We start from the raw sequence: 27,758 nt of genomic DNA, 5'->3' as shown, positions 1-27,758 counted from the left end.
GCGGCTAAAAAGGAATTGGAGGAAAGTAAACGTCACAATAGAACACTCGAGGCCATCGCTTTGGGTAAAGGTTTACATCTGAAACCATACAAACAGGGTTTGGGTCTTTACCTCCGGTCAAAAAACGTATAATCACGCTACCACATCAACCGCTCACCGACATCGACCTGCTAAAGTATGCGAGAGCCATGAAAATTCGTAACTTTCGTGGGGTCTTCATGCGTGATACTTTACCTGAGAATGGACCACTCAAGCAAGAATCAGCAATCGTGAATTTGGATGAAAATGTAGGTCCTGGAACACACTGGGTTGCATATAAAAAGACTGCGCAACGAATCACATACTTTGATAGTTTCGGCAATCTCTCACCTCCACCCGATCTCATGAGATACTTCAATGTTGGTAGCGTGAAATACAATTATAAAAAGTATCAGGAATATGATACAATAATATGTGGACATTTATGTTTGAAATTTTTGTGTGGACAACTAAATCGACGAGACAATTATGCACTATATAAATGAGGACTATGGAGCTGCGTGTTTAGTTCTAAATCTGTGAGCATCATGGATGATAGTTTGACGATCACCACTACTGGATCATCCTCCATACTCGAGGCACAATTTTTTCCACCCATCGAACTATCGCCCGACAAAAATTATACTCTTGGACTCGTCGAGCTGCTCACATTCAATTCGATTCCAAATATCGACATTGGTTGCAATGAATTTCACGTTGGAAATCATGTGGTGACCATTCCAACGGGCAGCTATGAAATTGAAGATATTGAAAAATATTTGAAAACTGAGTTGGCATCTAAAAACATACAAATTCAGCTTAAGCCGAATAATTATACGCTACGCAGTGAAATTGAGTGCAATCAATCGATTGATTTTACATCCAAAAATTCGATTGGACCTTTGCTGGGTTATACGTCGCGTCGATTGGAGCCCAATAAAAGACATGTGTCTGATCTACCCGTGTCCATTCTCAAAGTGAACGCCATTCGAGTCGAGTGTAATATAACCACTGGTGCATACATCAACGGGCGAAAAGTTCATACAATTCACGAATTTTTCCCATCTGTACCGGCCGGCTATAAAATCATCGAAGTACCGTCGAGCGTCATTTATCTACCAATCACAACTCGTCGCATTGACAATATACAGCTTCGTATTGTTGATCAAGACGGAGATTTGATCAATTTCCGCGGTGAAGTCATCACCATAAGACTTCATATAAAATCTCAATGGGCATAATTTACAATCATCGTATTGGCAATATTAATAAGCCAACATGGGATCGCGAAAGCAGTCGTCGATCAACGCTCAAAGAGCTAACACCTCAAAACCTTCTACTATTGAAGGGTTTGGGTCTCAAAATTCGTGGAGTTCGCGCGTGAGAAATTATCTGCTTTGCTCGTTGTGCATCTGCTGCCTGCAATGGAGGAAGAAATCGTAAACATCCAGACACCCGTCATGTTTGATGAATCCATCATACATTATGAGGTTCATGCACATCAACCATACGCATCGTCAACATACAACAATAGTGAAGAAATACGTATTTCAATCCAGCATCAAGATTTATCAATTCTACCGAGTAAAAGTTCAATTCACATTTGCGACAAACTGACAATGCCGGATGGTACAGTGTCAGCTGCAACGAATTTCGTTAACAATGCCATTTGTCATTTATTCGAGGAAGTGCGTTGCGAACTTAACGCCGTTGAAATCGATCGTAATAAGAATGTGGGAATCACATCTCTTATGAAAGGATATACATCTCATTCGTCGGCGAGAAGTACAATGCTTGAGAACACTGGTTGGGTCGATGTCGATGAGACGAAACCGATTGTGGACGCAGCAGGCAACTTTGACGTATGCATACCACTGAGCATGCTGCTGGGATTTGCTGAAGATTATCGAAAAATGGTGGTGAATGCAAAGCACGAATTGATTTTGACTAGATCACGTTCCGATGATAATGCCATAGTTCAACCAGCCGCTGAAGATTATAAAATTACACTACGAAAAATTGAATGGCTCGTTCCATACGTCACCGTGGCGGATAAACGGAAAATTCAATTGCTAAAATTCATCGCCAAAGATACCCCAATTCCAATGAGTTTTCGTACGTGGGAATTGTATGAATATCCAATGTTACCGGCGACATCGAAACACGTGTGGTCAGTCAAGACATCAACGCAGCTGGAAAAACCTCGATATGTAATCCTGGCATTCCAAACAGGACGAAAGAATAATAAGAGGCAAAATGCGAGTAATTTTGATCATTGCAACGTTACTGATGTAAAGTTATACTTGAATTCACAATGCTATCCTTATGGTAATATGAATTTGAATATAGAACAAAATCAGTATGCAGTACTCTACGATATGTATACAAACTTTCAACCGATGTACTACAATAAGGAGGCCGAACCATGGCTTACAAAAGCGGATTTTCTCAAATTTGCACCTCTCATTGTGATTGACTGCTCGAAGCAGAACGATTCTCTCAAGTCTGGACCTGTTGATGTGCGCCTCGAATTTGAAACAAGCACAAATATTCCAGCACAAACATGCGCATACTGCCTCATTCTACACGATCGCATCGTTGAATACAATCCTGTGAGTGGTGGGGTGAGAAAATTGGTATAAAACCGTACCATCAACTTCTTCGGCCAACAGTCATCATGGATTTTGTCATCGATCTACAAGGCTTCAAAGGACCCATCAATGAGTTTATACTCAAAGAAATTTCAATCATTCGTGCGGACGTGAAGAATGCTGAACCTCTCACACTTTTCTTCGCACCACCGTATGCATGGGATTCTCTGCCGACAAAGTATAAAACGACAAACAAATGGCTGGAACGTAATTTTCATGGATTATCATGGGATTTTGGGGTAATACCATACGATGCGGCAAGAGGAATAATTGAAGCCATTTTACGCGGCGCTCATACCATCTTCATAAAAGGCTGCGAAAAATCTTCATGGCTGACGAACTTTTTGGATCTGTCAACGGAGATTGTCGATTTGGAGACTTTGGACTGCCCATCGTTGAAAAAACTGCCGAAAAGTCCATCGAAATGCAACCACCACCACCACCACACCAACGAATTGAAATTCAATTGTGCAACGAAGAATGTAAAATCTTTGCAAAGCTGGTTATACGTATATCATGCATTATGTAATAGAGGGATCTTGGAATAAACAAAACAATTTTTTCATAAATGTGGAATTTTATTTATACAATATTCCTCCTCCTCCTCCTCCTTCAACATACATTTCATCGGTGATTCAGATATATACATTTTTGCGTTGAGAATATTAGAAATCTTTTTGAGAAAATTCAATAGCGTTCCAATCACCACCGAGATATTTCATGTATAGTTGTCCACAATGAGCCGTTTCCAGAAGTTTCTCGAATACCGCTGGATTCTGATCGAATGCCTTGACAACTCGCGGTGGCAGGAATACGGTGAATTCATTCCTGATTTCGGCGACGTATCTTTTTCCCCATTTGGTATTTGCTGTCCTCACGTCCGAGATGAGATATTCCTCGTTGACTTGGAGTTCTTTCAGCTTCTTGGCGGGGAGATACTCTGACTTTGCAATGATATTGTTGATGGCGGAGAACTCCATTATGGATATAGTTTTTTGAGATTTTCTTTAAAGAGCAAGTCTTGACTCAACTTTACGAAGACGTGAAGTGATGCTTTTTTCTTCTGGACTCTGCTATTTGTAGTTTTTCCATCTATCCCTTCCCCAAAACTGGATCATCCCCTTCCACACGCTTTCAAACAAGTTCAAACGTGATCTATATTAAAATCGATGCAGTGTCCTTCGGTGGTCCTTTTTTTTCTGTACAGGCTCTTCGATTCCGCCGACGTTATGAACACGTGCATTCTAAACTTGTTCAAACACGTTCACAGCATTTCCTACAATTTCGACGTTGTGGAGCAGGACCGTCAATATGGTCGTCCATCGATGATACATTCCAATGTTCAACGCAACGACGTAATAATGCAATCTCACTATCGGATTTGTAGTATTCGGGTAAACGATCCCACAGAATATCTGTATATTCACCAAAGTATTCCTTGAAGATGGTTGGAGATATAATTTGGAGCTCCTCCGATGTCATTTCACAGGGATTTTTTATCCGCAAAGTCCCATAGATGTTTACAAGTCGTTCCATAATCGAGCACTTTTCACAATTTCTACGTCTGGGTCTAACTGAATCAATATGAGTTCGCACCCAGGGTTGATTGAAATGATCGTAGCAATATTGATATGATTGTACATCAGCATCACACTGCAAATACTTGGGTAAACGATCCCATAACGTAGGAATGGAATTACTATAATGCTTTAAAAGCAAAGCCTTCGGCAATGACTCAAGTTCATTTTCCGTTAATGTCGATGGATGTTTCGCCGGGTGGACCGCATACATACTTGCACATCTCTCCATCTCGACCTCGACTTTAGAAATGATCTTATTTTTTCTTTCCAATGTCTTTTTGAAAATTTCCTTTCTTCACACGTCTATCATTGGAATTTTCTTATGAGCCGTTTATACTCTATCCCTTAAATCTATTCATATATGTGGTTAAGAGGAATCTAGATTGGGAAAAATGATGTGGGTGGTCATTTCTGTAAAAAGTTGCTGAAATACATTTTTTTTTTTTTCTTCAAGTGCTCGTAAATCTCTATCTGGTAGTTACTATGGGTAAGGTTTCACATCCTGCCTAAGTCGTAAATTTGATTATGAATTTCATGGGTAATTCGTAACGGTTAGAAAAAAACTTCCGCTCTTTTCCATCTCGTATTACGGTTCCGCAGGTCATTGTAGGTATGAATTTTCCCCGCAGTAAAAGAATATAGACTTTCTGTTGGAAAAGTTTAGTTGAGGATTTTACAAATTTTGGAGGAAAGTCGTTGGAGGGGGGATTCAATGCTTGCCATTAGTTGAAGTGTCAAGAGTATGCGAAATCCTACCACCCTCTTTTTTTTCTTCCTGCGAAGACTTGAAAAGGACATTTTTTCCACGAGAAAAATCATTCTATCTTCAACAAGTCGTCAACGATACATCAAAGTTTTTTGAAACAAAGTTTGCGAAACCTTATTAAGGAAAAAAAAACATAATGTCTCATATCGAAATTATTGACCTTACAATTAAGGATGTTGTTGAAAACAAGTGTGGTGGTAGTGGTGAAGTTGATTCCGATGTTGAAATCATTGACATTAAAAGTGTTAGAAGTGAACGTGAGGAATCTTCAAGTATCGAAAACTACGATACTGAGGATGATTTAAGTCTCTATGAAGAGTTCCAATCATATTGTAGTCGATCTGCGTCACTCAATTATGGTACTGACGTAGGCCACTCGCAATATAAAAATGATTCGCGTCTGACGATGAAAAAACATCTTGAATCGGTGGTGAATATAACACCAATGTCTGAAATTTGTCGGATTCAATCTTTTTACGCCGATGATCGGGAGTATTTCGTCTGCTCGGGCTGCTTCGTGCAAGACCCCGAGGTTTACGGGCAGGTAACTGCCCAATTCACACATCTGCGGGGACCGTATGACCAGCTAGATGATCGGTGGTGCAGTAATTGTGGGAAATCACTCTCACTGTTCGTAGCAGATGGAATGTGCGGAATATGTATGCACTAATGGTAAGTTATTTCTTTTATATGTATATAAATTTTGTCCAAAAATTGAAAATTAAGATTTGTTTTTTTTTTTTTGTTGCAGGATACTACCCCACGATGCAAAAATAATAATAAGAAAAAAATTAAATTGTTAAAATATGTATAGACCTAGAGATAGTCAACATTATTATTTTTGTTGAAACATTTTTTTCATTTTTCTTTCTCAATCTTTATTATAAAAATGTAACTAGTTTTAAGAATAAATAGAATATATCGATTTCATCTCATTAAAAATCTTTCCTAAAATGCTCTCCCCAGAACAACCCTCTTCCATCTCTCTGACCATCCCCTCCACACACCGCAACGGTTCCCCCTCCCGCAACGGACCCTGCCACGCAACGGACCCTGCCCCGCAACCGCACTCCCCCGTCCCCGCACCCCCCTGAGATCCCTGGTCCAGAACTCTCATAGCTTTAATACTAATATTTGTGCTCGATCAGTTCTAGAGAAGCCCTGATTTTTATTTGAATAAACAATTTTAACGGAAAGTGATGGGCCGGACAAGTACTTTTAACTCATATTTAAACATAATTTGTATCGATCCAATCGACGTCGAATATTGTGAATAATATCAGAAGCTCCTGAAAGACTGAAAAGAATCGATTTTCTTATAAGTCTTTGCCACCATAGAGTAAGAAATGACTAGCTTGCATGTGATTTTTTTGGATTTAAAAGCTTCTTAGAACAATTCCATAATGTTGAAATTTGGAGTTACTTATAAATTACTTGTCCTTCGATTGATATCATAAATTTTAGTGCTGCACGTAACTCAAGTGGTAACTTTTTCAATTCCTTAGAAAATACTTGGCCTCCAATTGATATAATAAATTTTAATGCTGCACGTAAATTACATGGAATTTTTTTCAATTGATTTAGCTGTTCGAATCAAATAAGAAGAATGAGGCATCGGTTTCCAAAATGATTTCAAGCGCGATTTTTCGGTTTTTTATTTTTTACTTGTTATTTGATTCTTTTGACACTTTAAAAAATAGATACAGATTAGTTTATTTTACAGATAATGTTTTTTCAAGATTTGTGAAAATTTTTTCGAATTGTTCTGTATTTTTTTTTATCAAATAATTTTTTGACAATTAAAAAGAAAATATTTTTAAAGTTTTTTTCATGGATGGAATTATCAGCAAACGAGGGACCATCAATGTACTTGTCCCAACCTTTTTTTTCCTAGGGGAAGTTTATGGTTTGATATCACGTCTTTTTTCTCAAAAGTTCCTTATTTATGTTCAGTTGACTATAGGATTTTAGTTTAAATTTCTATGAATTATTTATGATTTTCGTCTTATAACGTTGGTTTTCACGAAAAAAGACCTATTTTTCGTCAAAAGTGTACTGGACATATTTCGTCACAGGTCTGTCTTCGGACTTTGGCGATTTTTTTCCTTGTACTCTAATATGTTTTGACAATCAGGAACACAAGAGCACGGTCGAAAGCGGGTTGGAGGCCGGGATATGATTTTCGGCTTATAACGTTGGGTTCCACTAAAAAAGACTTATTTTTCGCAAAAATTGAACTGGAAATATTTCGTCACAGGTTTGTTCTTGGACTTTGGCGATTTTTTTCCTTGTACCTTAATATGTTTTGTCAATTAGGAACCAAAGAGCACGATGGAAAGCGGGTTGGAGGCCGAGATATGATTTTCGGCTTATAACGTTGGTTTCTACGAAAAAAGACCTATTTTTCATCCAAATTGTACTGAAAATATTTCGTCACAGGTCTCTCCTTGGACTTTGGCGATTTTTTTCCTTGTACTCTAATATGTTTTGTCAATTAGGAACCAAAGAGCACGGTGAAAACCAGGTTGTAGGTTGTGATATGATTTTCGGCTTATAACGTTAGTTTCCACGAAAAAAGACCTAAATTTCGTCAAAATTGTACTGGAAATTTTTCGATAGAGGTTTGTTCTTGGACTTTGGTGATTTTTCTCCTTGTCTTCTAATATGTTTTGTCTATTGGAAACTCAAGAGCATGTAGCAATGCGTGTTGCGGGCTGAGATATGATTTCCGGCTTATAACGTTAGTGAAAAGAAAGGAAAAGAGAAAAGATAGATCAAATTCAAGACACAACGAATACAACAGAATTGGCCATTTTTAAATGTCGTTTTTGCATTCTGAATCTAGACATTTTCGTGTTATCCAAAACATGCCCCCGATGAAATATATTTCCAAAGTTTGCAAGTGGCCGCGGAGATCCAATTATCTACAGTTTGATAGTTGCAAAAAAAAGGCACCCGGAAACATTTATTATGTCAGAATTCAAAGAAGTAAAAAAAACTGAGCGTACTTGATTCAACAGAGCAACGGAATTCAAAGACGTTTAAGGTACCTGCATTGGTTTTGGAGGAAAACAATTTCATTTCAGGATAATTTAGAAATAAAGTAGGAAATTCCGAAATTTAGCATAGAATTTAGAAAAAGGAAAATTAAGATAATTAGTAAAGCTGAAAACTTTTGTGATGAATTTTTGAAATTACATGTTACGGTTGGAGTAAAAAATTTAAATAATTGGCACACATGCTGCGACACAAAAATATCAAAGTTTGAAGGTATTCGCTCCATCCCGCAGTAATACAAACTTTAATACTATTTGAAAAGAAATACTTTAAAACTTGCTGAACAAAGTTCCATTACATATTACCATAATCAAAGATAGGGGGTGATACTTAGCACATATACTTATCCACAGAAATTTCCAAGTTTGCAGGTATCTGCTGCGATTCAATGTATCTGCGCAATGAGTTTAGAAGACAGCAATTTCAAATCCATCCATAAATGAGCAACTGAAGACTTTTGTAATGAATTTTTCACTTGATATTTATGTTACGGTGCGAGTCAAAAAATAAAATGAATGGCACAGTATATAAATTTTATAGTTTGCAGATTTTTGCTGTATTTCAATGATCCAAATCTATAGTATTAGAGTGGAAAGTTGTTAGAAGTCATGATGTTACATTAAAATGACATAGCGCACATAACATTCAGAAATTCTGTAGGTTTCCATGATGTTGGCAGGTATTATACTTAATCGCATCGAAAACTGAGCAACTGTACACTTATCGTAATGAATGTTTTCACCAATAATTCCACATTTGCAGTTTGCAGAATAGGAATACTCAACATACACGTCATTTCATAAGTATTGTTGTCAATATTTGTGTTTGCCTACCGCATTCCGAAGATTCAACTTTTCATATTATCAGCAAAAAAAGCATCCAAAGACTTTTTGGAACAAGTTTCAAAATTTATTACTCGACAGACCAGGTGGAAAAAGTATAACTACACTTATATCAAGACCAGAAACTGTTTACAGAATCTGATGTACAAAATGTGCGATTGATGATCATAATTGGAAACCTCTTCAATCACGTTACCACAATCAGCATGAAGAAATAGTAGAAAATCATAGGACACATATTAAGCAACCAATTAATAATATGTATCGATCCACTGCAAACCAATGGAGTCAAAACAAGGATCGGAAAGAGCAGAGTCAAACTCAATAGTAAAAAAAATATGGGAATATTCAAAAATAATGTTGACACAAGAAATAAATTAGAAAACATTTATTCGATTGGAGTTTCTCACATTATACACTAACAGTTCCGTGTGTTCTTGATTTATTAATTATCAACCATAATATTTAATATCGCAATAAGAAATTTTGACACATTATAGATTGACGAACATTTTTCCTTACAACTTCCAGACCTATTTTTGATAAACTGATTTGCCTTATTTATATTATTCACTAACTATGAGAACGTTTGTTACATTTGTCCCGCACAACATCAAACCCCGACCGGTTCGTTATTACCACACAGCTATCAAAGGGCACTTGTATATATAACCTACATTATTACACATGATATATAATCACGCAACTGATGATATATTTACACTGCACAATATTCCGCGCACTCTGGTTTAATTGAAAGATTATCTCAGTTGACACTTATTTCCAATCGAACGAAATAATGAAATCTTGAAAAGTTTCGTTGACATATGCATCGCACATTTTTTTATATTTTTTATTTTCACACACAGATCACAGTCTACATTTACGCGGCCGCTTTTATACCGGTTTAGTATTCCACAAGTTTTAACAAAATAAATATCAATATGCACTTCGTTAGATGACGTGAAAATTATTTTTATTTTCCCGCACGCACTTCATAACATCATAACCCCAAATGTCAACATGACGTGAAACTTCAGCTGGTGACTTTCGAGTACTTTCGAGCTCTCGAGCTCTTAGCTTTTCGCCAAACTTCCTTGCTCTTTTTCTTGAATGTCATTGGCCCAAAAATTCTCTCACTTATCATTGGTTGCAACAAAATTTCTCTCACCAGGGATTGGTGATCATGGGGGCCAAGAGGCCTATGTTTGTAGCGGTTGGAGTACGCGTATACAGATACGTAAAATCCTGAATGTGTTAGTAACTTTTGCATAATCTTAAGCCCGTGCAAAGTTTTTTCTCAGAAATTACGACACCGAGCATGCTGATTTTGGACTCATTCGACAGAGAACTTCTTAATTAGCTAAAAGTTCAATTTTCAAAGCCGTACATAACTCATGAGCTTTGCAATTAAAGAAAGTCACATGCCAATTTTACCCCCACCACCGCGAATCGTTTTATTCAGAGAAAATATAGTCTCGGCGAGAGCCTCAGGCCAGCAGACGACAGGGCTGTCAATGTACTTGTCCCGAGACTCTACCGAGTCTCTTGATATATATATGAAGTAAACACTCATCACAGAAGTCTTCAGTTGCTCATTTATCGATAGATTTTAAATTGCTGTCTTCAAAATTTATTGCGCAGATACATTGAATCGCAGCAGATACCTGCGAACTCTGAAATTTCTGTGCATAAATATGTGTGTTAAGTATCACCCCCTATCTTTGATTATGAGAATGAGTAATAGAACTTGGTTTAGTAAGTTTTAAAGTATTTCTTTTTAAATACTATTGAAGTTTGTATTACTGCGGTTTGAAGCGAATACCTCCAAACTTTCATATTTTTGTGTCGCAGCATGTGCGCCAATCATTTAAATTTTTTACTCCAACCGTAAAATGTAATCTCAAAAATTCATCACAAACGTCTTCAGCTTTTCTAAATTCCTAAATTTTCCGTTTTTCATTTTATTCTGAGTTTTTAAACTTTTAAATTCATTCCTGAATTCTCCTGAAATTGTTTTTCTCCAAAACCAATGCAGATACCTTAAACCTCTTTGAATTCCGTTGCTCTGTTGAATTAAATACGCTCAGTTTTTTTTGCTTCTTTGAGTTCTGACATAGAAAATGTTTCCGGGTGCCTTTTTTCAGCAACTATCAAACTGTAGATAATTGGATATCAGCGGCCACTTGCAAACTTTGGAAATATATTTCATCGAGGACACGTTTTGAATGACACGAAATGTCTAGATTCAGAATGCAAAAGCAACATTTAAAAAGGGCCAATTCTGTTGGATTTGTTGTGTCTTGAATTTGATCTATCTATCCTCTTTTCCTTTCTTTTTCCTAACGTTATCAGCCGAAAATCATATCTCGGCCCGCAACACGCATTGCTCCATGCTCTTGAGTTCCCAATGGACGAAACATATTAGAAGACAAGGAGAAAAATCACCAAAGTCCAAGAACAAACCTCTATCGAAATATTTCCAGTACAATTTTGACGAAATTTAGGTCTTTTTTCGTGGAAACCAACGTTATAAGCCGAAAATCATATCACGACCTACAACCTGGTTTTCACCGTGCTCTTTGGTTCCTAATTGACAAAACATATTAGAGTACAAGGAAAAAAATTGCCAAAGTCCAAGGAGAGACCTGTGACGAAATATTTTCAGTTCAATTTTTGCGAAAAATAAGTCTTTTTTAGTGGAACCCAACGTTATAAGCCGAAAATCATATCCCGGCCTCCAACCCGCTTTCGACCGTGCTCTTGTGTTCCTGATTGACAAAACATATTAGAGTACAAGGAAAAAAATCGCCAAAGTCCGAGGACAGACCTGTGACGAAATATGTCCAGTACACTTTTGACGAAAAATAGGTCTTTTTTAGTGGAACCCAACGTTATAAGCCGAAAATCATATCCCGGCCTCCAACCCGCTTTCGACCGTGCTCTTGTGTTCCTGATTGACAAAACATATTAGAGTACAAGGAAAAAAATCGCCAAAGTCCGAGGACAGACCTGTGACGAAATATGTCCAGTACACTTTTGACGAAAAATAGGTCTTTTTTCGTGAAAACCAACGTTATAAGACGAAAATCATAAATAATTCATAGAAATTTAAACTAAAATCCTATAGTCAACTGAACATAAATAAGGAACTTTTGAGAAAAAAGACGTGATATCAAACCATAAACTTCCCCTAGGGAAAAAAAAGGTTGGGACAAGTACATTGATGGTCCCTCGTTTGCTGATAATTCCACCCATAAAAAAAACTTTGAACAAAATATTTTTTTAATTGTCAAAAAAATTATTTTATAAAAAAAAATACAGTACAATTCGAAAAAAATTTCACAAATCTAGAAAAAACATTATGTTTAAAAAAAAAATATTCTGTATCTATTTTTTAAAGTTCAAAAAAATCAAATAACAAGTAAAATATAAAAAACCGAAAAATCGCGTTTGAAATCATTATGCAAACCGATGCCTCATCCTGCTTATTTGATTCGAACAGCTAAATCAATTGAAAAAATTCCATCTAATTTACGTGCAGCATTAAAATTTATTATATCAATTCGAGGCCAAGTATTTTCTAATGAATTGAAAAAAGTTACCACTTGAATTACGTACAGCACTAAAATTTATGATATCAATTGGTGGACAAGTATTTTATTAGTAACTCCAAATTTTGACATTATTGAATTGTTCCAAGAAGCTTTCAAATCCAAAAGAATCACATGCAAGCTAGTCATTTCTTACTCTATAGTGGCAGAGACTTATAAGAAAATCGATTTTTCTCAGACTTTCAGGATCCTTTGGTATTATTCACAAAATTCAACGTCGATTGGATCGATACAAATTATGTTTAAATATGTGTTAAAAGTACTTGTCCGGCCCATTACTTTCCGTTTAAATTGTTTCTCGAAATAAAAATCAGCGCTTATCTCGAACTGATGGTTCATAAGTATTCACGCAGAGGGAATTGAGGGAATAATCTTCAAGTAATTTTTATCTAATTGCACTAATTTAATAAAAAAAACGGAAAAAAATTTTTCCGCAATATACAAGGGATATTATTCTCCATCGATAAATAAAAAAAACTGTACATAATATATATGTTCAAGCTTCTAAAATAACTCTCCAGTTTATATTCAATCATGGCAGTTTTTACTTCCCACTTATTCTTCCAGCGAACGAATTCCATTCGGAATAAGAACTAACCTATACTATTATTAAGAACATTTAACTAATAATGAATCGCATTTCAACAAATTTTTAACCGGATGCTGCCGTACAATTTCGTTTTTTTTATGATTGATTTTTTATTGAATGAATAGTGATGGGCCGGACAAGTACTTTTAACACATATTTAAGGTTGATCCTCTGCGACAGCCCCAACCAAAAGTTATGTACTGTCTGCATATTAAAAGGCTTGATAATTCGTTCGGATCGTAATCAATAACTTTGTAAAGACCCTATATACGTACTCGGTGCCAGCAGATATAGTACAAATATCATTTGCTTTCGTAAAATTTATTCTAAAAGTATTTTTGATGCGACATCGTGAGTAAATTTTTTGACGGAACTATCCAGGTTACGCTTCAACACACAGAAAAGGTTGTCTATACAGACGACATTCGCTAGTTCGCTTGCAAAATATATCGTATGCAGCCTAAACCTTCGTACTTCTCGAGGCTATATCTGTCAAACTAGATGGTCAATCACCTTGATTTTTTTTCACAATATCTGTGATATCCTGCTCTAACTCCTCCTCGTTTTTTATAAACTTCCTAATTTTAGTACTAGCGGTAGAATTAATAATGTGTCGTTTGCTTATGCATGGTCCATATGTTACGTGTTAATTGAGTCAACTTCAATTACATATATCTCGGGTTCGGGATGGTGAAACTTGTTAAAATTTTATAGAGGTGTTGTTCATATGTTAAACAATACGTATGCCAAATTTAAATAATTTCCTAATATAACTGTCTCGTGGAGGAACCACCTTAAACATAATTTGTATCGATCCAATCGACGTTGAATTTTATGAATAATACCAAAGGATCCTGAAAGTCTGAGAAAAATCGATTTTCTTATAAGTCTCTGTCACCATAGAGTAAGAAATGATTAGCTTTCATGTGATTTTTTTTTGGATTTTAAAGCTTTTATAGAAAAATTTAATAATGTCAAAATTTGGAGTTACTAATAAAATACTTGTCCATCGATTGATATCATAAATTTTAGTGCTGCACGTAATTCAAGTGGTACCTTTTTTCAATTCATTAGAAAATACTTGGCCTCGAATTGATATAATCAAGAGACTCGGTAGAGTCTCGGGACAAGTACATTGACAGCCCTGTCGGCTGCTGGCCCGAGGCTCTCGCCGAGACTATACTTTCTCTGAATAAAACGATTCGCGGTGGTGGGGGTAAAATTGGCATGTGATTTTCTTTAATTGCGAAGCCTATGAGTTATGTACGACTTTGAAAATTGAACTTTCAGCTAATTGAGAAATTCTCTATCGAATGAGCACAAAATCAGCATTATTGGTGGCGTAATTGCTGAGAAAAAACTTTGCACGGGCTCAAGATTATGCAAAAGTTACCAACACATTCAAAAATTTATGTGTCTGTATATTATATTATAACACCATCAAAGGCACTTTGATGCTATCGAGTTTCTGATTGGTTGGATCTGACGACATCCATTTTTAGACGTTGTGATTGGTTGTTGAAATTAGTTGTTGATGATTGGAAACCTGACGTCAACTTCATAACGTAGCATACGGCGCAGCACAGCTGGTAACAGCAGTCATAAATTCCATCGATATACATATATATATGTACAAACCATGTGTCAGTTTTTGATCGCATGAACAGAGTTTCGACATTACGAAGTGCGTGCGGGATAAATAAAAAAATAATTTTCGTCATCTAAAGATGTGCATATTACTATTTATTTTGTTAAAATTTGTGATATATTAAACCGGTATCAAAGCGGCCGCGTAAATGTAGTCTGTGATGTGTGTGTGAAAAAAAATATAAAAAATGCGCGGTGCATATGTCAACGAAACTTTTCAAGATTTCATTATTTCGTTCGATTGGAAATAAGTGTTGACTGAAATAATCCTTCAATTAAACGAGATTACGAGAAATATTGTCCAGTGCGAATATATCGTCACTGGCGTGGTTATATATCATGTGTAAATAGGTTATACATACGAATAAATAGAACAAAAACACACGGAATTGTTAGAATGATATTAGAAACTTTACTTGAATAAGTGTTTTCTAATTTATTTCTTGTGTCATCATTATTTTTAAACATCCCCATATTTTGCTTGATATTCAGTTTGGCTCTGCCCTCTCCAATCCTTTTGTTTTCACCCCATCAGTTTGCAGCGGATCGATACATATTATTAATTCGTTCCCTAATATGTGTCCTATGATTTTCTACTCCTTCTTCATGATGATTGTGGTAACATGATTCGAGAGGTTTGTAACCATAATCTTGAATTGCACATTTTGTAAATCAGATTTTCAAAAAAATTTCTGTTCTTAGTATACTGGGTAGTTATTCTTTTCCCATAGGTCTGTCGAGTGATAAATTTGGAAACTTGTTCCAGAAAGCCTTTGGATGCTTTTTTTGCTGATGATATGAAAAGTTGTATCTTCGGAATGCGGTGTGCAAACACAAATTTTCATAACAAAACTTATGGAATGACATGTATGTTGAGTATTTCCACTTTGCAAACTACAAATATGGAATTATTATAAAAAAAATTCATTCCGATAAGTCTACAGTTGCTCAGTTTTGGATGTGATCAAATATAATGCCTACCAACATCCCCAAAACTTACAGAATTTCTGAATGCAATGTGCGCTATGTCATTTTAATGCAACATCATGACTTTTGACAACTTTTCATTATAATGCTGTAGATTCGGATCATTGAAATACAGTGAAAATCTGCAAACTATACAATTTATATACTGTGCCATTCATTTTACATTTTGACTCTAACCGTAACATATATATGAAGTAAAAAATTGATTATAAAAGTCTTCAGTTGCTCATTTATGGATAGATTTGAAATTGCTGTCTTCGAAGCTCATTGCGCAGATACATTGAACCGCAGCAGATACCTGCGAACTCTGAACTTTCTGTGGATAAATATATATGCTACGGATCACCCCTTATCTTTGATTATGGTAATATGTAATGGAACTTGGTTCAGCAAGTTTTTAAGTGTTTCTTTTCAAATAGTATTGAAGTTTGTTTGACTGATATACAGCGAATACTTCTAAACTTTGATATTTCTGTGTTGCAGCATGTGTGCCAATCATTCAAATCATTTACTCCAACCGTATCATGTAATCTAGAAAATTCATTACAAAAGTCTTCAGCTTTTCTAAATACTTCCATGTTCCTTTTTCTATTCCTTTCTGAGTTTTCGAATTTCTAAATTCATTTCTAAATTGTCCTGAAATGGTTTTCCTTCAAAACCAATGCAGGTACGTTAAACGTCTTTGAATTCTGTTGCTCTGTTGAATAAAGTTCGCTTAGTTTTTTTTGCTGCTTTGAGTTCTGGCATAATAAATGTTAGAAGGTTACGGGTACTTTTTTTCAGCAACTATCAAACTGTGGATAATTGAACCTCAGCGGCCGCTTGCAAACTTTGGAAATATATTTCATTGGGGGCACGTTTTGCATGAGACGAAATCTCTAGATTCAGAATGCAAAAGCGACATTTAAAGTGGGCAAATCTGTTGGATTTTTCGTGTCTTGAATTTGATCTATCTTTCATTTGAATTTTGAAGAAAAGGGATAAATAAAATCTGTTCTATTAAGGAAATCTTTACGTCAGTTCTTTCTTGGTATGAAGACTTGGAAAAAATCGCCAAAGGCCACGGACAGACCGGTGACGAAATATTTCCAGTACAATTTTGACGAAAAATAGATCTTTTTTCACGGAAACCAACGTTATAAGCCGAAAATCATATTACAGCCCACGAAACGCATTTCTTCACACTCTTGGGTTCCTAATACACAAAACAGATTAGAAAACAAGGGGGAATATCAGCGACGTGCAAGAACAAATCAGTGCCGAAATATTTCCAGTATAATTTTGACGAAAAATCGGTCTTTTTTCGGGGAAACCAAAGTTATAAGCCGAAAATCATATCTCGGCCTCCAACCCACTTTCCACCGTGCTCTTGGATTCCTAATAGACAAAACATATTAGGAGACAAGGGGAAAAATCACCGAAGTCCAAGAACAAACCTGTGCCGAAATATTTTCAGTAAAATTTTGACAAAAAATAGGTCCTTTTTCGTGGAAACCAACGTTATAAGCCGAAAATCATATCTCGGCCCTCAACCCGCTTTCTACCGTTCTCTTGGGTTCCCAATAAGCATAGCATATTAGAGTAAAAGAAAAAAAATCGCCCAACTCCATGGACAGACCTGTGACGGAATATTTTCTGTACAATGTTGACGAGAAATTTGTTGTTTTTCGTGGAAACCAACGTTATAGGCCGAAAATCATATTACGGCCCACAACACGCATTTCTTCATGCTCTTGGGTTCCCAATAGACAAAACATATTAGAAGACAAGGAGAAAAATCACCAAAGTCCAAGACCGACCCAGTGCCTAAATATTTTCAGTACAATTTTGAAGAAAAATTGGTCTTTTACGTGGAAACCAATATTATAAACCGAAATTAATTTCTCGGGCCTCATCCCGGATTCCTCCATGCTGTTGAGTTCCTAATAGGCATAACATATTAGAGTATAAGAGAAAAAATCGCCAAAGTTCAAGGGCAGACTTGTGACGAAATATTTTCACTACAATTTTTACGAAAAATTGGTTTTCTACGGTGGAAACCAACTTTATAAGCCGAACATCATACCCAGGGAAAATAAGGTTGTGAAAAGTACATTGATGGTCCCTTATTTGCTGATAATTTCATGAAAAAGATTATCCCATAAAAAAATGTTCGTATTAGAATGGAATCTATAAAAATGTACTAAGCAAATAATTCATAGAAATTTAAACTAAAATCCTATAACCGTCTTAACATAAATGAGGAACTTTTGAGAAAAAAGGCGTAATATCAAACCATAAACTTCCCCTTGGGAAAAAAAGGTTGGGACAAGTACATTGATGGTCCCTTGTTTCTGGATGACATAGAAAAAAGATTCAGAACCAGGAAAAAAGTTCTGTAAAGAAAAATAAAAATTTTCAAAAAAATTCATAAATATTGAACAAATTGAAAAATGTACTATCCAAGTTACATGCAGTATAAAAATGTATGATATCTATTAGAGGCCAAGTTTTTATTGATAATTTGGAATATTTATTGAACAAATCGGAAACTCTAATTGAAACTCATGATAATTATTTTCAAGAAAAAAGTTAATGAAAAAAAAGTCATAACGGAAGTTACGTGCAGTACTAAAATGTATTATATCAATTCGAGGTCAAGTATTTATCGGTTATTCGAAATATAATCTCCGGCGACAAATGATCGTTGAGAATCCTTGTCGGGCTCACAACGTTTTATCAAAATTACTAAAAAATTAATGGAAATGAAATCATTAAAAATTCACATGAAAGTCATTCGTTACTTCAACAAGGTACACACTTTAAAGAATCGATTCCCCTCCGATTTTCAGGATCCCCTGGTATTATTCACAACATTCAACTTCGATTGGATCGGTACAAATTATGTTCAAATACGTCTTAAACGTACTTATCCGGCCCATCACTTTTTATTCAAATTGCTCATTCGAAAACAAATCAAAAACAAAGTTAATGCATGTGTTCATATTAAGGAACAGTAATTCCTGAGAAAATAATTTTCCTTCGAATCGCTCTTGTCAAAATGAAACGAAAATGAAAGATAAAGTTGATTAATCTATTTATATCATATGAAGTCAGAATTCACAACAAAATAATTTTTCTCCAAATTCCAGGAATCCACGTGTCGTACTCGACTAGTGGTATTTATCAAAATGTGTACGTGACTATAGAAAAAAAAACATTGCATGGCTGAGTAGGTTCGAAAATTTCTTGTAATGTGCCTGATTATTTCTCATTTTCATTGGTTCTCACCGAATGGTATGTGTTCACTGAAGAAAATGAGAAGTGGATATTGCTATACGAACTTGCGAACAATCAAGTTCAAATTACTTGGAGATATTATTTTTATTTCTATCGATTTTATTATATTTGTCATTTTAGAGCAGCCCTGATTTGTTTTCAAATGAGCAATTTGAATAAAAAGTGATGGGCCGGACAAGTACGTTTAAGACGTATTTGAACATAATTTGTACCGATCCAATCGAAGTTGAAGATTGTGAATAATACCAGGGGATCCTGAAAATCGGAGGGGAATCGATTCTTTAAAGTGTGTACCTTGTTGAAGTAACGAATGACTTTCATGTGAATTTTTAATGATTTCATTTCCATTAATTTTTTAGTAATTTTGATAAAGCGTTGTGAGCCCGACAAGGATTCTCAACGATCATTTGTCGCCGGAGATTATATTTCGAATAACCGATAAATACTTGACCTCGAATTGATATAATACATTTTAGTACTGCACGTAACTTCCGTTATGACTTTTTTTTCATTAACTTTTTTCTTGAAAATAATTATCATGAGTTTCAATTAAAGTTTCCGATTTGTTCAATAAATATTCCAAATTATCAATAAAAACTTGGCCTCTAATTGATATCATACATTTTTATACTGCATGTAACTTGGATAGTACATTTTTCAATTTGTTCAATATTTATGAATTTTTTTGAAAATTTTTATTTTTCTTTACAGAATTTTTTTCCTGGTTCTGAATCTTTTTTCTATGTCATCCAGAAACAAGGGACCATCAATGTACTTGTCCCAACCTTTTTTTCCCAAGGGGTAAATTTTAATGCTGCACGTAAATTAGGTGGAATTTTTTTCAATTGATTTATACATATTTTATGCGCAAACCATGAGCTGGTATTGCCCCCGCTGTGCGCACATTCTCTGTCTCTCTCGCTCGGCGACGCAGAAGGAGAAGGGGTAACCGCGTTCGGCGTAGTGCGTGACGTAGCGTGTGACAAAACGTAAGAAATCGTGCAAAAGACGTAAGTCCAAATATAAATATGCTTAACTTACGCCCGTCTGTCTCTAAGAAATTAAAGTTCCCCAAATGATGGATTTTAAATCACTAACGTTACGTATCTCAGGATCGGCTGGCCGGATTTACTTGCACCAACGACCAATAGAAAGGGAAAAATCGAAAAAAAATCATCTCCCATTTTCAGGTTCTTTTGTAAAATGGTTTGTTTGTGAGAGCCGTTTGAAAATTCTGTGACATTATAAAACCGGCATATTCGCGTAAGAGTAGCGGCAGGGCTCGCGCTGGCTTTTCTTTTGCGCTGCAGTTTTTCCTTTTAATACTTGGCGTCGAGCCACTACCACGCTTGTTCTCCGATTAATGTCATAAATTTTAGTGCTGCACTCAACTCAAATGGTAACTTTTTGATTCATAAGAATTTTCTCAAGTTCCTGATGGTACCCGTAGGAATAAATATTCTAAACTTTCATTAAATACTTGGCCTCGAATTAATATCATAAGTTTTAATGCTGGACGTAATTTAGATGGAAATTCTTTTCAATCGTTTTTTTTTTTATTTTTCGTTTTGATTTTTTTTTATTTCTTACGTTTTATTAAAATATTTTGATACTTTAAAAAATAATTACAGATTTGTATTTTCTTTTAATGTAACGTTTTTTTCATGATTTGTGGATTTTTTTTCGAATATTTCTGTGGAAATTATTTACAGTTGGTTTAATAATTCTTTTTGTGGAATTTATTTTCCCATTTTCGAGATATGATCAGGAAACAAGGAACCATTAATGTACTTGTCCCAACCTTTTTTTCCCTAGGTGGTATATTACATGAAAACTTGAAGTTTTTTAGGACACTAGACTCTTTTATCGAAGTAAAACAAAATTCACTATTCCCAAAAGGCGGAAAAATAAGGGTTAGGAGTGAAATTTTTAGATGCAAACATAGCTAGCAAACTTATGATTTTTATTATTTATTAAGTTCTTAGTCCTGTAGAATGATTCTAAGTAGTATTTTTCTCCTATTGATAAGGTTATATTTTCTGCTTAAATTCGTGACCTATCGTGTAGAAATGAATATTTCGAAATATTAATAATTACTTGGCCTCGAATGAATATCATTTATTTTGGGTCGTTGCACGGAATTCAGATCGTAACTTTTACACATCATTTTTAACTCCATTAATTGTTTCTTCGTCAGAATAAAATTAGAAGGATCAAGCATCAGGTTTTGAAATGTTTCTGAGCGCAGCTTTTGGATATTATAGGATCAGAATGTTTTAGAGTGGTGCATTTGATTTTTTTTTTACCTTTTAAAATAATTTTCGGTAAATCTAGGGAATTTTTTGGTGCAATTATGTGTTATAATGCGGGAACGGGGAATCAGACTTGTCCATCTGTTTTTTCCCCTTAGAGGGGGTGTAATTTTTTGAAGGAATATTTCCTGATTTGTGAGGATGGGAATCTGCAGATTTGTATTGCCGGAAAGAAATAACTGAAAACGAAGGCGAAGTATTCCGTGTAAAAATAATAAAAAATATCACAGATTTTAGTGTCGAAGAGTTCACAATGTTAGTATGGTGTCGAAGCCATCGAAGTAAGCCGGTTTTGAAATAATTTCCGAAGAGAGAATTCCACGAAGTTGAAATAATCAATATTGGAGCAAATTCTCGGACTTCAGAGCTCGGTGTACCAAAAATGACGTGGTTGTAAGTCGCGGCTCTCCCGATCACTTTGATATGAAGTAGGGCGAACAGAAAAAGAATACTCCCGAAACTTGAAAGATAGAATCGTGATGAAGGTATCGATCTATTGCGTGTTACCGAGCTCAAACGAGAGACCAACCGTCGACTGAGGGCCTCACACGAGAGAACGGCGAACTATGCGCTTTTCTGAACAGGGGGTTTTTTATGATTTTCTTAAATATCACCCTTGAACTGTCTGAAAATTAGAGCAAACATTGGAAATAATGCTAAATTGGGATCTTACAAAGAGATTCAAAGAAATGATTTTGTGTGCGATAAAAAATCTGTGACATATGATTCACCAGATTAAGACAAGTGTCAGAAACACGGCAAAGCCGTCAATCAAAAATATCTTTATGAAACTCATTGTTTAATTAATAGATCGAATAATTTTTTGGCCAAGCGTACCTTCGTCAACGAGAACGATTTCGATTATTGCTCCCAAAGGAAGTTCTTCGACGTGTGTACATTCACAAAATTCCGCACTTTTACATCTTGCAGGTAAGTCAGTTGAAGAACAAATTTCGGTCTCAGGTATATCTTTTCTTTGAGTGAGAAGTGGAGAAACTGGCAAAACATTCGCAATATTCGCTACCAGACCAACTGTTTCGGTTCCACCAGCAACTATAAAAATAATATGTGTTAATAAAATATGCATACCCTAAAGCTAGAAGCACGTACAGCAGCATGATCAATTGAACACTCGTTGTCATATTGAGAAAGCGATTAATGGTGGATCAATACACGAGCTCCCAGACAGGGGTGCAGAGAGGAGAGTAGCAAAAAGACAGAATTTCAATGATTAAATTGTGAGATAGAATCATTATAAAATTGTAGATAGTCAAGATATAGGTAATCAATATTTTACCAAGTGCGCCAGATGCATATTTCAAAAAAGTTAATGAATTATAAATAAGTTCATCATTTTTAAACCATTATTAAAAATATATTAATACAATGAAGGATAAAAGATAAAATGAGACAAAAGATCTTTACTAGCTATACTAGCCTTTCATTCTATTTCAGTCAATGACAATTATAAAAAAACGAAATTTTACGGCAAAATCCGATTGAAAATTAAGTGAAATGCGATTTATTATCAATTTGATGTGCTCAATAAGAGTATAGGATAGTTCTTATACCGAATAGAATTCGTTCGCTGGAAGAAATGAGGAGTAAAAATTGCCGTCATTGCAATATACACTGGGGTTTATTCTAGGAGCTTATACATATTTGTTGTGCAAAATGTTTTCCATTTATCGATGCAAAATAATGATACGAGTCGATATTGCCATACGACTTAGTGAGCCATATACCCTACCAAAAGTCAGTCGCGATTAAGGTAATTCTATCACCAGGCTTAGTTCATAAGATTAAAAAAAAAAAAAAAATACGCTGTACTTAAACTTTTAATAAAGGGCTGTGTAAAATTTCAGAATCGGTTACCGACCTAATTTCAGAGAAATTAATTATTAAAATTGGTGGTTTTCGTGAAGGAATTTCAAAACAACATACAAAAACCTAACTTCCGGTTGCTACAAAAGGGCCTAGAAATCCATGAAATTCTGGAAAAAACTGCAATTCATATACTTAACACTTGTAGTAATCTAATACCCCCAAAAAAAGTTGCCCTTATCGGCCTATTTTTTACGGAATATTAAGTTTAATTTGAACTTCCGGCATTGGATTTCCTACGACTCGCTATGATAAAGAGATATGACAGTAAGGCATCAGCTGACAAGGAAACATAGGGAGGTCGACCCCTCCGATTTTGATCTAATTTATATATGTTGTAGTACATCGAAAACTAAGAGACACGTATTTTTTCTTATCGGCCCATAAACGGTTTAACGGGGTGAAAACAACCCCCGAAGATGGGTACCTCATGGGGTGGTTTCTCAGTTTTGCATATAAGCGCTTTATGTATTCGAATGAAACCAACGCTAAAATATTTATATTGATAAATCATCGAAAACACGCCCAAGGTTTTCTAGGGGAAAGGGTTTTTAAGGGGTGAACAACCTCTAATTCGAAAATTTTATTCTGTACCATAAAAACTATTCTTCCGATTTGAACGGTACCAACTGCATTTTGTAGAGGTCGAAAAATTAGTCGATACGTGTTTCGGGGTTATTCGGAAAAATTCGCTTTTAAGGGGGTAAATCACCCCTTTCGTCGTAATACCTTATGTCATTATAAAAACATTTTTATTTTTAATTATATTGTTGTACGGTAGCACAACCACTTATATATATTTTTGGAATCTGTTCAAACTCGAAAATAAGTTTACCTTTGACCGTATTTCTACGCGAGATCATCCCCGTATCGATAATTTCCACATCGCCCCTTTGTGAGTTACGATTTATTTATTATGAAGGAAATAAAGCATAGATTTAAATGTGATAAGCTATAGACCATAGAATGTTGTACATTCCAATGGAATTCCTGCCGCAGAGCCCCGTTCAGAAAAATATAGAAAATTAGATTTAATTATAAAGTATAGTATGTAAATCCATATTAAATGATGTGCACACTCCATGCTACGCTCTGTAAATTTATATTAAATTATACATCAGAGTATAACGGAATAAAAATATCACGGCCTTGATGTCCAGCGCCGATTATCAAACTCCAAAGTGTCTTGATCGTGATTTTATCGTGATATGACTATTATTCGGAAGATAGATATGTGCGTAGGTATAGTTATGCGTAGGTTGTAGCCTTGTGCCATCAGTCTCCTTGTTTATCGTTCTGCCAAGCGTGCTTATCTGGCTTGGGTGTTGCGTATATTTTCATATTCCTTAAAGCAATTTTTGGAGACCAATATCAGTTCGTCACGGGATATTCAAGTGAAATATACACCGCTATTGCACGCGTAATACAAAATGATTGTGAATCCATTAAATGTTATACGACTTTTATTGATCACGTTTGAAGCGATGAACATTGCTGAAAGCCCAATCAATAATGAAGAACAGGAATTGAAAGAAAATATCGAAAAATTTTTACTGCAAAGTATGCAAGATTTTACCGGAATGGAATATATTGAAGAAAATACTTTAGATTTTCAAGAGCATAATAAAGAGTGTGAGGCGAATCCTATAGAAGATAATGCGATGGAATGGAGTCGTGGAACACCATACGATACATGTTCGACCGATGAAGAAGATTTGAGCTATGATTATAAAAGAAGAGCAGTTGAATTTTGGAGGAGCGGAAAGAAAAAGAACTTAAGAGTGGACACTGTTAAACACCGATTCAAAAAAGTGACATCTAAAAGTCAATTAAAACGTTGCGCTCATCAATTCAACAAAGGTGGAACATACATGGAAAAACTAGCTCGCATTTCTCAATATACATTGGAAACTATGAAGAGTGCTGTTGATGCCGGCTTTATTGTTCATGATGTGGATCTTCGGAGGTGGGCCCTACAAGCACAAAAAGAGATGGGATTTGAAGACGTTCGGTTCAAGGCTTCCGATTGGTGGTTGTTGAAATTTAAGAAAGTTCACCGTATAACATCTCGAAAAATTATCAAATTTGTAACCCGAAAAACTGTAGAGGAAGGAGCAGATTTGCAAAGAGATGCAGATAACTTCGTTAATGAAATTAAATCTCTTCTTGAACAATATGTATGGTTTACAAAACATATACAATTCAGACCAAAGTGGGTTTCAATTAGAAATGCATTCAGGACGAACATTGGCAGTAGAAGGCACAAAACAAATCGAATGCCTTGTGTAGTCAGTGTCTTCGACAACTCACAGCTACACTATACAGCCCACAATATCTGCAGAGGGAAAATTACTATCGCCACTTTTCATTGTTTTGAAAGAACCTTCCGGAACATTTGGACCAATTATAGAGACGACCTTATTCAAACCAAGTAATATCTTTTTGACTGCTTCCAAGTCAGGAAAACTCACTTCAGGTATTTGTATACCCTACCTTCTTTTGTATTTTCAGCTATAAGAAAAAAAAAATTGTTTCAAAATCTGTCAATCCTACATATGCAAAGAAAAATTAAAACAAACGTTATCTTAAATTTTGCAGATCACTTTAAGATGTGGCTGGAAAAGGTCTTTTTCCCTAACATCGGTTCAAAAAGCGTACTTTTGATAGATTCATGAAGTGGACATTGCACACAAGTAGTCAGGCAGGTTACACCGATTGGAAAAAGCATCAAAACAATGATCATACCAAAAGGTACAACCGGAAGGAGTCAACCACTCGATGTATATGGATTCAGAATATGGAAGAATTTTGTTCGACATTTTTCAGACGCTGTCTTATTACTCGATTATGATCTCAAACTACCTTTAAGAAATAATATAATCAAATTGCAATCTTTATCTCATAATCAGTTATCTTCTCCAAGGTATCAAAATTTGTTTCGATATGCTTGGTACAAAAGTGGTTATACAAGCGATAAAACTGAAGAATTTGTCAAGCCTGTCAAATTTTCTTTCGGACAATCATCGAGACCTCAATGTGATGTTCAAGGTTGTGAGAAAGTGGCAATAATAAGATGTTCGTGGTGTAAGAAATTACTTTGCTTGCAACACTTTTTTGATGAATACCATTACTGCACGGACTATAAAAACTAGTAATAATCTGAAAACTATATTAACGTATTATGATGGTAGTTGAATATGTATTTTTGAGTTTGAACACATTCCAATAATATATATAAGTGGTTGTGCTACCGTACAACAATATAATTAAGAATAAAAATGTTTTTATAATGATATAAGGTATTACGACGAAAGGGGTGATTTACCCCCTTAAAAGCGAAAATTTTCGAATTAGAGGTTGTTCACCCTTTAAAAACCCTTTCCCTTAGAAAGCCTTGGGCGTGTTTTCGATGATTTATCAATATAAATATTTTAGCGTTGGTTTCATTCGAATACATAAAGCGCTTATATGCAAAACTGAGAAACCACCCCGTGAGGTGCCCATCTTCGGGGGTTGTTTTCACCCCGTTAAACCGTTTATGGGCCGATAAGAAAAAATACGTATCTCTTAGTTTTCGATGTACTACAACATATATAAATTAGATCAAAATCGGAGGGTCGACCTCCCTGTTTCCTTGTGAGTGTAGTCCTAACCTCAATTTGACAGATCAACAGAAAAGGGGTTAATCACTCACGAGTGGTCGAGTAGAAAAAGACGGAGAGAACCGGTGTTGCCAAACGTAAACCTGGGGATACTACGTAAATCGTTGGACAAACTTTTTTTTAATTTTTATATTTCAGTAGGGTCATTCATTTAAAGGATTACATATGGAAAATTTTACTTATAAGAAATGGTTTTTTTTCCATATGTCAATAATATTAATTACTATAAGTCTTAACTATTAGCAGTGGTATGACTAGACTGAAGCGATAAAGAAATAATGAAAACAAACTTGAAGAGGCTACGAGGCAAGACCATACGCTCGAGCGCAAAACGGAAGTATCAGGTGGTTCGCGCCGAAAAATAGAGCAGTGATATAAATATAGCCGCTATCCACTCCAGCTTTGCATTAAACGAAAATAATTTTTTCCTCTAATTTTGATAATTATTGTCAATTGATTAAAAATCAGTAATTATTCCAAATTGCATTATCAATTGACCAAATAATTGGTAATTGATAGAAACTTCATTGACAAATGATGATTCATTTTCCAATTGATGGAAGAGATATTACCAAACGACGAAAAATTTCCATTTGATAAAGAAAATATTGTCCATTGACCAACCAATTTCCAATTGATGGAGGAGATATTACCAATTGACGAAAAATTTCCAATTGATGGCGAAATCATTGTCCATTGACCAATAAATTTCCAATTGATGCAGGAGATATTGCCAATTGACGAAAATTTTTCAATTGATCCAAAATGTTCTGTCAATTGACCATATATAATTCAATTCTAGAGAGACTTCCGTTTCCGGTGACAGTGGGGAAACAGTGGAGAAAAGTGAGGTGCGGGAAATAAAGGGAA

General features: G+C 35.3%; 1 protein-coding gene across 4 annotated transcripts in view; it reads right to left on the bottom strand.

Moving 5' to 3' along the window:
• LOC122407504 (laccase-2-like) overlaps positions 1-27,758 on the bottom strand; it is a 577,870-nt gene that overhangs the window by 204,646 nt on the left and 345,466 nt on the right. For 2 of the 4 annotated variants that reach the window (XM_043413764.1, XM_043413763.1), the window contains exon 6: positions 22,180-22,395. The exons of 1 other annotated variant lie outside the window; for it this stretch is intronic. In XM_043413764.1, the coding sequence (XP_043269699.1) occupies positions 22,180-22,395 (216 nt within the window). Of the gene's footprint in view, positions 1-21,006; positions 21,968-22,179; positions 22,396-27,758 lie in introns of those variants that run through there. One more of the 4 variants, XM_043413766.1, reaches the window with a different exon arrangement.

This window comes from Venturia canescens, chromosome 3 (genome assembly GCF_019457755.1).
Source record: "Venturia canescens isolate UGA chromosome 3, ASM1945775v1, whole genome shotgun sequence".
In the NCBI taxonomy this organism is placed as follows: domain Eukaryota; kingdom Metazoa; phylum Arthropoda; class Insecta; order Hymenoptera; family Ichneumonidae; genus Venturia; species Venturia canescens.
Note: the sequence above shows the minus strand (reverse complement) of the source record. Positions and strands in the feature narration are given on the sequence as shown.